The sequence below is a fragment of the Carcharodon carcharias genome, chromosome 10 (assembly GCF_017639515.1).
Source record: "Carcharodon carcharias isolate sCarCar2 chromosome 10, sCarCar2.pri, whole genome shotgun sequence".
NCBI classification, from domain to species: domain Eukaryota; kingdom Metazoa; phylum Chordata; class Chondrichthyes; order Lamniformes; family Lamnidae; genus Carcharodon; species Carcharodon carcharias.
Window position 1 is genome coordinate 158540984 of NC_054476.1, and position 14205 is coordinate 158555188.

Genomic DNA, 14205 nt, shown 5'->3' on the forward strand with positions numbered 1-14205 from the left:
TTCCAGCAATAAAGGAATGCTGATAGGCAGTTTGTTGATCATTGGTGGGGGGAAACCCATCATCCCATTTCAAGAACTGAGTTGGCAGCGGACCCTCAAGGGTGATTGAGTGCATTGACGATTCGGGGGCTAGGGGTAGTGGAAGATCTGACAGCAGCCAGGAGGATTTTTATGGTGAGAAGGTCCCCGCGGACCCCCAAAAATCAACCACTCACCTGCAACGAGGCCTTTTTGTGAGCAGCCTCCAGCCATCCCTTGACAGAATAAAAGCAAAATATTGAGGATGCTGGAGATCTGAAATTAAAAACAGAAAATGCTGGAAATACTCAGCAGGTCTGGCAGCATCTGTGGAGGGAGAGAAAGTTAACATTTAGTCAAATATGACTTCTTCAGGTGAAGAATCATATTCGGCTTGAAACACAAACTCTCCACGGATGCTGCCAGACCTGCTGAGCGTTTCCAGCATTTTATATTTTCATCCCTTTATGGGATGCTGGTGTGGCAGCATTCCACGCAGTATTTGGGCAAATATAATGTGTGCTACACAGTTTAACTTTAGAATTGCATTAGGGCCTTATGTGCGACATCAGACCCCAATTTATATACAACAATGAAGATATTACCTGATATCGGCAGGAGTCCTGCCAATTTCTTAGGTGATCACACCGAGCATGAAGGGGAGAACACATCCCTGGAAAACACCTCTTTTCACATCCGCCACTCAGGAAAGGTTCCCTCCATTCCTATTTTCTATCTCCTACATTTCAAAACCAAATCCATGCCTCAAGGCTGCCTTCAATTCTGTGCACTCTTATTTTTGCTAATAATCTCGTTCAAAATTTTATCAACTGCCTTTTGAAAAGCCTAATCCATAGATACCTCTCTATCCACCATGAGAGTAACCTCCTCAAAAATCTCAGCTAGAATACTCAGTCCTACCCCACCCAAGTTCACACTTTGATCAGTTCATACTTGTTCAAATGCTCATTACTCTGTGATAAAAATAGAAAATGATGAAATTGCTTAACAGTTCTGGCAGCAACTGCGAAGAAAGAAATAAGAAATAAATAAGAGTTAATGTTTCAAGTCAATGACCTTTCATTAGAACCGGGGAAAGGAGACAAATAGGAATCCAGCCTGTTCTGATGAACGGTCATTAACCTGGAACATTGACCCTGTTTCTCTACAGATGCTGCCTGATCTATTCAAAGAAGAGATAGTCCTGCCATAGTCAAGCTAGGGCAAACCAATCCAGAGCTCCCTGGATGACAAAAGAGATTGAAATTAAGTTAAGGGCAAAAAAGTATGCTTATGACAGATGTCAGATAGAACATAAAATTGAGGTGCAGGCTGAATATAGAAGGTTCAGAGGGGAGGTGAAAAAACAAATAAGAGAAGCAAAGAGCAAGTATGAAAAGATACTGGCAGCTAACATTAAAGGGAATCCCAAAATCATCTAAAAGAATATAAATAGTAAAGGGATGGTAAAAGGAGGAGTGGAGCCGAATAGGGACCAAAAAGGGGATTTACGCTTGGAGGCTGAGGGCATAGCTAAGGTATTAAATGAACACTTTGTATTTTCTTTAGCAAAGAAGAAAGTGCTACCTAGGCCGCAATGAAGGAGGAGGTATGTCAGACGCAAGAAGGGTTTAAAATTGATAAGGAGGTGGTATTGAATAGGCTCTGTACTAGTTGATAAGGCTCCAGGATTGGATGAGATGCACCCAAGGAAATGGAGGGAAGTGAGAGTGGATATGGCGGAGGCATGGGCCATAATTTTTCAGCATCCCTTAGACTCAGCGGTGGTGTCAGAGGACTGAAGAATTGCAAACATTACACCCAGTGAGTATAGTCCAGTCAGTTTAGCCTTGGTGGTGGAAGCCTTCTAGAAATGATAATTAGGGACAAAATTAATAGTCACATAGACAAATGTGGGTTAATTAAGGAAAACCCCAGAATGGATTTGTTAAGTGAAAATCATGTTTTACTAACTTACTGGAGTTTTTTTTTGAAGAGATGACAGCGAGGGTTGATGAGGGCAATGCTGTTGAGGTGGTATACATAGGAATTCCAGAAGGAATTTGATATACTTCAAAACAGACTTATGAGCAAGGTTATAGCTTGTGGAATAAAAGAGAAAGTAGCAACATGGATACGAAATGGCTGAGTACAGGAAACAGTGAGTAGTGGTTAATGGGCTGGAGGAAGGTATGTATTGGAATTCCCCAGGGGTCAGTGTTGGAATCCTTGCTTTCCCTGATATATATTAATGACCTAGACCTTGATGTACAGGGCACAATGTCAAAATTTGTGGATGATACAAAACTTGGAAGCGTTCTGAACTGTGAGAAGAATAGTGCGTGGTGATTGCTGCTTTGAGGCCAGCCTTACTAAATAAGGATCACGTGGTCAGAACAGCCAATCAGCACCGAGCATGGGGAAGCTTATAAGGGACGGAGTTTTCCTGGTCTAGAAAGTATACTGTAGCCTTGTTAGGAGCTTGCAGCTAATCCAACAGCTCCGTAAATAAAGTTCATTGTTCAACTAAAGAAGCTTCGGTAGTACATCTCTACATATGGCGACGAGGATAAATGATGCTGGCGCTGCCTCTCACCCTACAACTGAAGTATCCCATTTTAAAGAAGGAAAAAAATATATACTCACCAGGATGCCTCTCTTTGGGAGGATCGATCCATTTGACTCCTCCACAGAGGACCAGACTCAATACACTGAGCACCTCGGGTTTTATTTCCAGGCCAACGAAATGGGGGAGGAGGCAAAGCGCAAAGCAATTTTCTTAAGCATCTGTGGAAGTCAAACCTACGACCTTATTTGAGGTCTCTCAGCCCCAAGCGTGCCCAACTCAAAATCATTCAGTGAGCTCGTGGATTTAGTGAAGGGCCCAAACCATCAGTCATTATGCAAAGATTCAAATTTAATACAAGGGTGAGGGCCCCAGGCGAATCGATCGCGACTTATATTTCTAAGTTGAAGCAATTGTCAGAGAATTGTGATTTTGGAGTGACCTTGAACAACATGCTATAGGATTGGTTAGTTTTTGGCATGTGCAATAATGCCATTCAGCGTTGATTGCTGGCAGAAGTCGATATAAATTTTCAACAAGCATGGAGCTAGCGCTGGCAACAGAAAGCGCTGAAAAAGATTTGCAGGAGGTACAGAAATTGCAAAACGGCACCGTTTGCCAGTTAGGGTGGGAACCTGCAGCCAGGTCTGGTGCCAAAACCGGAGAAATAGCCACGAAGCGGGAATCAACCCCAATCACCCATAAATCAAAAATATGCACCGGAGGCAATCAGATAGCGATCCTGAAGTTGAAATATTACTGTTGTGGCGGTAACCACACTTCTGAAACATGTAGATTTAAGGAGGCCGAGTGCTATTACTGTCGCAAAAGAGGACATTTGATAAAGCAGTGCAGAGCTAAGTCCAGACTGCCAAGTAACCAGCCAGCAAAGATGTTAGAAGTGCATAATGTGAAAGAGCCTGAAGTAACTGATTCTGACATTCACTCTCTTTTTAATCTTAAAGCAATCAAGGCAAACCCTATTACTGTCACACTCTCTGTAAACGGGAAGCCTCTAGTTATGGAGGTGGGGACAGGGGCATCAGCCAGTGATGGGTGAGCACACATTTCAGTACCTGAGAGAAGGTGCCCAACCTTTAAGCCTGGAGAGAACTTCTGCCCAGTTGAAGATTAACACGGGAGAAGCCATAAAAGTAAAAGTCATCTCCATGGTACCTGTGAGCTAAGGGCAGCAGTCAGCCCAGCTCCCAGTAATAATAGTGACTGGGGAAAGACCGTCGTGATTGGCTAAAAGAAATCAAGTTAAATCGGTCCGAAATTTTTCAAGTGCAGGCAGGAGGACCGCTAGAATTGTTGAAAAAAAATGATATCATCTTTCACAACGAATTAGGAAAATCAAAGGCTTGCAAGCCCAGATTTATGTTGATCCAGAGGCAACTCCCCAATATATTTTTTAAGGCAAAACCAGTACCATATGCCTTAAGAGAAAAAGTGGATGCTGAGTTAAACTGGTTGGAGTAACTAGGCATCATAAAGCCGGTTCAATTTTTGAATGGGCAGCACCTATCGTCCCTATACTGAAACCAGATAAGACCGTCTGCATTTGCGCTGATAAGTTAGCACTTAATTGGGCCGCCAAGTTGAAGAATTGAAGACTTGTACGCAAAGCTGGCAGGAGGTTAATCCTACACTACATTGGATATCAGCCACGTGTACCATCAACTCGAGTTAGATAACACATCACAGAATCCTGGAATCACACAGTGCAGAAGAGGCCCTTCGGCCCATCGAGTCTGCACCGACACGTGAGAAACACCTGACCTACCTACCTAATCCCATTTACCAGCACTTAGTCCATAGCCTTGAATGTTATGACATGCCAAGTGCTCATCCAGGCACTTTTTAAAGGACGTGAGGCAACCCTCCACCACCCTCCCAGGCAGCACATTCCAGACCGTCACCACCCTCTGGGTAAAAAAAATTTTCCTTACATCCCCCCTAAACCTCCTGCCCCTCACCTTGAACTTATGTCCCCTCGTGACTGCCCCTTCAACTAAGGTGAACAGCTACTCCCTATCCACCCTGTCCATGCCCCTCATAACCTTGTACACCTCGGTCAGATCGCCCTTGGCCTTCTCTGCTCCAATGAAAATAACCAAGTCTATCCAACCTCTCTTCGTAACTTAAATGTTTCATCCCAGGCAACATTCTGGTGAATCTCCTCTGCACCACCTCCAGTGCAATCACATCCTTCCTATAATGTGGCAACCAGAACTGCACACAGTACTCCTGCTGTGGCCTCACCAAGGTCCTATACAACTCCAACCTGATCTCCCTAGTTTTGTAATCTATGCCTCGATTGATAAAGGCACGTGTCCCATTTGCCTTTTTCACCACCCTACTAACATGCCCCTCCGCCTTCAGAGATCTATGGACATACACACCAAGGTCCCTTTGTTCCTCAGAACTTCCTAATGTCATGCCGTTCATTGAATACTTCCTTGTCAAATTACTCCTTCCAAAGTGTATCACCTCACACTTTTCATTCATCTAACCTCACAATTCCATCTGCCACTTATCTGCCCATTTGACCATCCCATCTATATCTTCCTGTAGCCCAAGATACTCAACCTCACTGTTAACCACCCGGCCAATCTTTGTGTCATCCACAAACTTACTAATCTTAGCCCCAACATAGTCATCTATGTCATTTATATAAATGACAAGTAACCAGCATAGATCCCTGTGGTATGCCACTGGACACTGGCTTCCAGTCATTAAAGCATCCTTCTGTCATCAGCCTCTGTCTCCTACAACTAAGCCAATTTTGAATTTGCCTTATCAAATTATCCTGTACCCTATGTGCATTGCCTTCTTTACAAGTCTCCCATGTGGAACCTTGTCAAAGGCTTTGCTGAAATCCAAATAAACTACATTAACTGCACTACCCTCATCTACACACCTGGTTACCTCCTCAAAAAATTCAATCAAATTTGTTAGTCATGCTGACTATCCCTGATCAAACCTTGCCTCTCCAAGTGGAGATAGATACTCTCCTTCAGAATTTTCTCCAATAGTTTCCTTACCACTGACGTGAGACTTACTGGCTGGTAGTTCCCTGGCTTATCTCTACAACCCTTCTTAAATAGCGGAACCACATTAGCTGTTCTCCAGGCCTCTGACACCTCCCCTGTGGCCAGAGAGGAATTAAAAATTTGGGTCAGAGCCCCTGCAATCTCCTCCCTTGCCTCCCTCAGCAGTCTGGGACACAAATCATCCAGACCTGGAGATGTGTCCACTTTTAAGCCTGCCAACACCTCCAATACCTTGTCACTCCCTATATTAATTTGCTCAAGAACCTCGCAGTCTCTCTCCCAGAGTTCAATATCTTCATCCTCATTCTCTTGGGTGAAGACTGATGTGAAGAATTCATTCAACACTCTACTGATGTCCTCTGGCTCCACCAGTAGATTGCCCCCTTGGTCCCTAATGGGCCCTACTCTTTCCCTGGTTAGCCTCTTCCCATTGATATACCTATCCTGGGATTTTCCTTACTTTTACCAGCCAGAGCTTTCTCATCTCCCCTCTTTGCTCTCCTAATTGCTTTCTTAAGCCCCACCCTGCACTTTCTGTACTCCACTATTGCCTCCGCTGATTTTCTTCCCTTGTACCTGCTAAAAGCCTCTATTTTCCTTCTCATCGTATCCTGAATATCTCTGGTCATCCATGGTTCTCTGGGCTTGTTACTCCTTCCTATCACCCTAGAGGGAACATGCTGAGCCTGTACCCTCACCATTTCCTTTATCAATGCCCCCTCCCCACCCCCCACTGCTCCTCTGTAGATTTCCCCACAAGTAGCTGTTCCCAGTCTACCTTGGCCAGATCCTGCCTTATTTTACTAAAATCCACTCTCCCCCCAATCCAAAACATTTTTTTGCAACTTGTCTATTTCTTTGTCCATAACAAGTTTAAATTGTAACATGTTGTGGTCGCTATCACTAAAATGCTCCCTCACCACACCTCAGCCACATGTCCGGTTTAATTTGCCAGAATTGGGTCCAGCAGTGCACAATCCCTTGTTGGACCCTCTACATATTGACCTAAAAAGTTCTCCTGTACACATTTCAAGAAATCCACTCCATCCAAGCCCTTAACATTACGTCTATCCCAATTAATGTTGGGAAAGTTGAAATCACTTAATATAATTCTCTATTGCTTTTACACACCTCCGCAAATTGTGCACTTATTTGCTCAATTTCCCGCTGACTATCTGGGGGTCTATAATAAACACCTAACAATGTGGTTGCCCCTTTCTTAATCCTAAGCTCTACCCACAAAGCTTCATTCGATGCCCCCTCCAAGATATCATCTCTCCTTACTGTAGTAACTGACTTCTTAACTAATAATGCAATGCCTCCTTCTCTTTTACCCCTTCCCCTGTTTCGCCTGAAGATTCTATATCCAGGAATGTTGAGCTGCCAATCCTACCCCTCACTCAACCACATCGCAGTGATGGCTACTATATCACAATTCCACGTGTCAATCCTCATCCTTAACTCATCCATTTTACCTGTAATACTCCTGGCATTAAAGTAGAGACATCCAGCCTTGCCTTACTCCCTTGAAACTTAATGCAGCTGTACTCCCTCTAACTTGATTGTTTTACTGTATTATGATGTGTCCCTATTCTGCTGACATTCTGTGTCCCCTCCCCCTACCGAATTAGTTTAAATTCCTCCCAACAGCACTAGCAAACCTGCCCGCAATGATGTTAGTTCCACTCTGATTCAGATGTAGACTGTCCCACTTGTACAGGTCCCACCTTCCCCAGAAACGGTCCCAGTGATCCAAGAATCTAAAACCGTCCCTCCTGCACCAACTCTTAAACCACGTATTCATCCGCGCTATTCTCCTATTTCTGAGCTCGCTAGCACGTGGCACTGGGAGTAATCCAGAGATTACAACCCGAGAGATCTTGCTTTTTAGTCTACTGCCTAACTCAAATTCTTGATGCAAGATCTCATACCTCTTTCTACCTATGTCATTGGTACCAACATGTACCATGACCTCTGCCTTATCACCCTCCCCCTTCAGGATGCCCTGCAGCTGTTCAGTGACATCCCGACCCTGGCACCAGGGAGGCAACATACCATCCTGGAGTCACGTTAATGGCTACAGTAGCGCCTATCTGTTCCCCTGACTATAGAATCCACTATTACTATTGCTTTTCCTCTCTTCCTCCCCTCCTGTACAGACAGGCTGCTTGTGGTGCCAGAAGCTCGGCTCTGTCTGCACTTCCTGGAGGAACCAGCGCCCTCATCATCCTCCAAAATGGAATACTGATTTGCGAGCGGGACCCCTGAACTACCTGCCTGTTTCTCTTGGACTGCCTGATAGTCACCCATTCCCTTCCTTCCTCAAGTCCCTTCAGCTGCAGTGTGACCACCTCTCTAAACATGCTATCCACGATGCTCTCAGGCTCGCGGACGCTCCACAGTGTCCCCAGCTGCCGTTCCAGCTCTGAAACCCGAGCTTCCAGGAGCTGCAGCTGGACACACTTCCTGCACACAAGCTGGTCCCGGGCACTGGAAATGTTCCCAGCTTCCCAAATGGTGCACAAGGAGCACACCATGGCTTTGAGCTCTCCTGCCATGACTTATCCCTTTTAAATGAAACTTTTTAAATCAATTACTCTAGGGCCCTTCTTTCCTGATCCTTGTTACTACAGAATATACAAACTATAAACCACAAAAAGACCTTAAACTATAAGTGATAAAAGGAGTAAATACTTACCTGACCTTACCCACTACTTACCAGCCATTCCTTTCCCTTGTAGCCTCTTGCTGTAGCAGAGCTAGACCACTCTCTGAAGATTTAAGAAGTTGGATGGCAAAGAAAAGATGCAAAGAGCACCTCTTCCCCTTTGCACCGAATTCCCACTGTACACCAAATTGCTAATACCCACACTCACTCTGGCTGTGTCTCACTCTGGATGAGGTCTCTTCCCTGTTCGTGTGCATACCGGGTGGAGTATGTCACAATAAGCACTCACAAAGGCTTATTCTAGTAGATGCGCCTACCTTTCGGCGTGTCCTTGGCATGTTTTCAAAGGATGATGGAGAGTTTGCTACAGGGTCCACCACGGGTTGTAGTATACCTTGACAATGTCCTCGTAACTGGATCGACAGAGGCCCAGCATTTAGCAAATTTAAAGGAGGTATTAAAAAGATTTCTGGAAGCTGAAGTCCACCCACAAAGGAGAAATGCACTTTCCAAGCCACGGAGGTTATCTATCTGGGGCACCGTGTGGACGCACAAGGATTACACCCTGTGCAAGTAAAAGCTAAGGCAATTAAAGGAGGCGCCTTCCTCCACAAACATCACCAAACTCAAATCATTTTTAGGGATGGTAAACTACTATGGGCGATTTTTACCCAACTTATTGACTGAACTGGCCCCCTTGCACAGACTGAAGAAATACCATTGCTGGTCCCGGAAGGCGCCACAGGAGGCAGCCTTCCACACAGTAAAACAACTGCTGCACTCCTCAACCCTGTTAGTGTACTTTGACCCATCTAAAGAACAGATATTGACTTGCGACTCTCTCCTTATGGCGCTCGTGCAGTGTTGTCCCGTGAAATGGACGACGGCTCTGAGAGGCCAATAGGTTACGTATCAAGAACCCCCTCTGTGGCCGAAAAGGTTATTTGCAGATCGAAAAGGAAGGACTGACAATAGTCTTCGGAGTTAAAAAATTCCACCAGTACTTACACGGCAGGCACTTTACTGCTGTCTCCGATCAGAAACCGCTTTTGGGCCTTTCCAAAGAAGACAAGACTATCCCGCCAATAGCCTCGGCAAGAATTCAGCAAAGGGCATTAATTATGTCCGCCTACAAATACATTTCAAGCACCGACCTGGGATACACATAGTGAGCACAGACACCCTTAGCCACCTACCCTTGCAAGAATACATCTCATGTACACCTGTACCCCAAGAAGTCATCTTGCATTAAATTTTTTAGACACGTCGCCCATCTGCATGAAGCAGATCAGGAATTGGACCAATCGAGATCTGCTTCTGTCCAAAAAGTGAGAGACCGGATACCTACAGGATGGTTAAATGAGCTGGTCTCCGCGGTTATGAATCAATTTTTAACCCGCAAATACAAATTGAGTTGCCAGGATGGCATCATACTCTGGAAGCAAGAGTAGTTGTTCCTGTCCCAGGCAGGGAACTGCTCGTACCCGAATTACACAGCATTCATCCTGGAATTTCTAAAGTGAAAATGCTCACCAGGAATTTCGTGTGGTGGCCTGGCATAGATGCAGATATTGAGAAGTTAGTCAGGCACTGTCAACAGTGCCAACTGCTACAAGAGATGCCAGCCGCAGCATCACTACACCATTGGGAATGGCCTAGCCGACCATGGGTGCAGATCCATATAGACCACGTGGGTCCATTCCTGGGCACAATGTCTTTGTTCATAATTGATGCACACTCAAAATGGAGGGAGATTTTTGAGGTAAAATCATCTACGTCTCATGCTACCGTCGAAAGTTTATGCCAATGCTTTTCGACTCATGGATTTCCCAATGTTATTGTATTAGACAATGGAGCCGTATTTACAAGTGCTGAATTTCAAACCTTCATCAATCTAAATGGCATTAAACACATCCAAACTGCGCCTTACCACCCAGCATCAAATGGACTAGCCGAGAGAGCATCCAAACGTTCAAGTCAGGACTACAAAGATTGTCGGGAGGAACATTGGAAACCAAAATCTCACATTTCCTTCTTAGCTTGGCTACCGCACGACTCCGCATGCAACAACGGGAGTTCCACCAGCAGAACTGCTTATGAAGCATCGTCTCAGGCCAAAACTGAGTCTCATTTTTCCAAATTTCCCAGGGAGGGTAGAGAAAAATCAAGCCACAATTTGCATAGCAGAACCTGGAAATTTATAATGGATGAAGCCATATATGTAAGAAACTTCAGTGGTGGTCCAAGTTGGATCCCAGGAATTATTGTCTGAGAGACTGGATCCCTTTCATATCAAGTAGACGTGGAAGGCTGGATCGCTCGTAAGCACGTGGATCACTTGAGGAGCAGGGAGACGCTTCCACAGTCAGTGTTGCTACCAAGGAATGTTATTGAACCCATAAGCATCGAAGTACCTGTTCGACATGTTATAGACATAGCTGATTTCTCCATTGAATGAAATAGTGATGAACTGCCTGTGTCAAAAGAGGTACCAGTATCGCAGTTTCTGTTAGTGTTGATCTTTTGGAAGAGCCTCAGGCTATAGAATTGCACCCCTCTACCTGGAACAGAAAACCCCCTCAATGACCTGATTTGTAATTACTGGACCTATGTAGATAAGTGTGTAATCTGAATTCATGCAAAGTGCCGGTGTGATTACTTTCAGATGTTTGATATTGTCTTCTATTCACCTATATAAAGTAATTTGTGTAAATAAGGAATGTAAAACAAGGAATTAAAGGGGGAGGGGTGTGGTGATTGTTGCTTTAAGGCCAGCCTTACTGAGTGAGGATCACGTGGTCAGATCAACCAATCAGCACCGAGCATGGGGAATCTTCTAAGGGGTGAAGTTTTCCTAGCCTAGAAAGTGTACTGTAGCCTCACCAGAGGCCTGCAGCTAATCCAGCAGCTCTGTAGCAAAGTTTGTTGCTCAACTATAGAAGCCTCTCGGTAGTACATCTTTCCAAGTGTAGGCTTCAAGGACTTAGACAAGTTGGTGAAATGGGTGGACAGGTGGCAGATGAAGTTCAATGTGGAGAAATGTGAAGTGATTCATTTTGATAGGAAGAACATGAACAGACAATATAAAATAAAGGTTACAACTCTAAAGAGGGTGCAGGAGCAGACAGACCTGGGTGTATATGTGCATAAGTCATTAAAGGTGGCAGGACAGATTGAGAGTGTGGTTAAAAAGTATACAGTATCCTGGGTTTTATTAACAGGGGCATAGAGTACAAGAGAAAGGAGGTATGGTGGACTTGTATAAAATACTAGTTCGGCCTCAGCTGGAGTATTGGTGCCGCACTTTAGGAAAAATACAAAGGCATTGGAGAGAGTGCAGAAAAGATTCACGAGAATGGTTCCAGGGATGAGGAACTTAAGTTATGAAGTAAGATTGGAGAAGTTAGAACTGTTTTCCTTGGAGGAAAGGTGGCTGAGAGAAGATTTGATAGAGGTATTCAAAATCATGAGGTGTCTGGATAGAGTAGATAGGGAAAAACTATTCCCGTCTGAGAAAGAATCGAAAACGAGAGGGCAGAGATTTAAAGTATTCTGCAAAAAACAACTTGGAAAAAAAAAACTTTTTCATGCAGCGAGTGGAATGGTCTGCCTGAGCATGTGACAGAGGCAGGTTCAATCGAGGCATTCAAAAGCGAATTAGGGTGTTAGGTGAAATGGAACATTGCAGGGTTATGGGGAGAAGGCAGGAGAATGATACTAAGTAAATCGCACATTTTGGAGAACCTGTGCAGAACTGATGGGCTGAATGGCCTCCTTTTGTGCTGTAGAGATTCTGTGAACTGATGTTTCACTGTAGTTTGTGGTTTGTCTGTAGTTATGCGGTTTCCCTTCCCCTTTCTTGAATAAAGCAGAGACATTTCTAATGTGCAGTTTACCAATCCAAAGAACATTTTCTAAAACCTGGAGAGCTTTGGAAAATTACAATTAACACATCTGAAATTTCCTTACGTATTCCTAGTAAAAGTTTTCCATAATCAATTGCACAGTTTTCCTTTGGATAACTCACATTGTCACCTCTATGTTTTAAAACACCAAGTACTCATTTAACAAGTCTTCCACTTCCATGCACCCAAGAATTCTCTTCAAATATTCAGACTCCTGGGGGCCCCATGAAAATACTGATGCATTCCTAAGGTCTCCTTGGAAACACAGACACACATACAGACATACAGAAAATACTGATACACTCCTAGGGGTCTCCTGAAAATACTGACCCACTTTCTGACAGTTTGTAAATGAAAAGAATAGAATGCAGCCAATTGTTGAATTTCCAATTTTTGGCAGTAAGCAGTGTTAGAAATCATATGCTGTTAATAAAAAGACAAACCAAAATCTGATGACATCCAATTAGAAATCCGCTTACCCCACTGACTGTGCGTAAAACCCCTTGTGGATCCTATAGGATCTGTAGGCTCCAGTTTTAAAATCGACATTGTAGAGTTCAGGGGGTTGGACCAATGTTGTAGAGTACAGAGCTTACGTTGAAGTATGGAGTTGACTACATTGTACCTACGTTGTAGAGTACAAGGGTTGAACCTACTTTAGAGCACAGAATTGAACCTGCATCATACAGTACAGGTTTGAATCTACCTCATACAGTACATGGGTTGAACCTACTTGAAACAGCAACATTATGATATCGCCAAGGTAACCCCCAATGATAATACATTTTCAACCAATCAGGATTCAACTTTAATAGAGGGTTTTCCACATTGCAACTAGGGTACTCAACCTTCTCAAATCAGCTTGTAGAGCTCCTACCATAATGAAACCAAAGTGTTAGTCCTGTTTTATCTTTAAAAATGGCAAAACATAAATTAATATAATCAATAAAACTCCACTGATGGTTTAAAAAGTAGGATGGTCTGGATGTAACATTGGACAGAGAACACTGCTCTCATATAAAAGGCATTTTACAAGGATGCCTACAGATGCCAATAACGCCACAAGTGACTCACAAGATTTTAAACTCGAATTGCGCTGACAATGAAGGAAAGTATTGGAAACACGCTGCGATTAGATTCCCCCCCCCCCAGTATACTAAAACCATATTCCTGTCGGCTGCGCTTCTGCCCGTAAACGTGTATGTGGATGGTTATTTTAAGCAACGTACCACAACAAAGCCCACGGTCCTGTGATTGCTGAATGCACAAGGGAGACGCTGAGGTTGGTCCATCTCCAAGACTTGGTCTTGTTCCCCTCGACCTGTTTAGGGGGGAGAGTGAAACTCTGCGCTCGCAGCAGGACTCGCAGCGTCTTGAAACTCAACGCAAAGAAAAGGATAGACAGAATGGGATGACTCTGGGCAATCATGGCTGGAGCAGCGGCGCCGAAAGAAGCAGCGCTTTCAATTCAGTGGGAGCGGCGCTGGAAACGCCTCTCCCCATACAAGCAAGCAAGGGCTGGTCCGTGCTCTCTCTCTCTTTCTCCCCGATCCCTTGTTGGTGGAGAAAGGCCAGCCCACAGATCCTGATTTGCTGCGGCGATTTTGAAACGCGTTCAATTGGCGAGGGGACAAGGGGACCGCATGTATTACAAGGCAGCCAAAGGAGGACTTTTAGTCAAGTTGGGAGTTGGGCTGAAGGTTTTGGGTGGAGCATTGCTCCCATGTTGAAAACCAATTTTTTTTATATCACAACGTATCCCAGCGTAACGTTGGGTGTCTATAAAATAGAAGGGTGTTTATTTTACAGTTAATTTATGTTATATCAATGTCACCAAACTTGCACCCTGGTAACTTCAGCGTTTAATGCAAAGGGAAGCCCACTGATGTACATGGAGTTATAAATAAATTTTGAGTTTATAGACAGAAAAGAGCTCGACTGTGAACCAGTTTTAACACATGTAAAAGTCTCCGGTTTTACATGAGTGAATCT

General features: G+C 44.2%; 1 protein-coding gene across 1 annotated transcript in view; it reads right to left on the reverse strand.

The window, feature by feature from the left end:
- tlcd1 (TLC domain containing 1) overlaps nt 1-13834 on the reverse strand; it is a 63362-nt gene extending 49528 nt beyond the window's left edge. The window contains exon 1 of the mRNA XM_041198017.1: nt 13443-13834. Within this exon, the coding sequence (XP_041053951.1) occupies nt 13443-13642 (200 nt within the window). The 5' untranslated portion in view covers nt 13643-13834. The remainder of the gene's footprint in view (nt 1-13442) is intronic.
- Nucleotides 13835-14205: the final 371 nt, after the last annotated feature.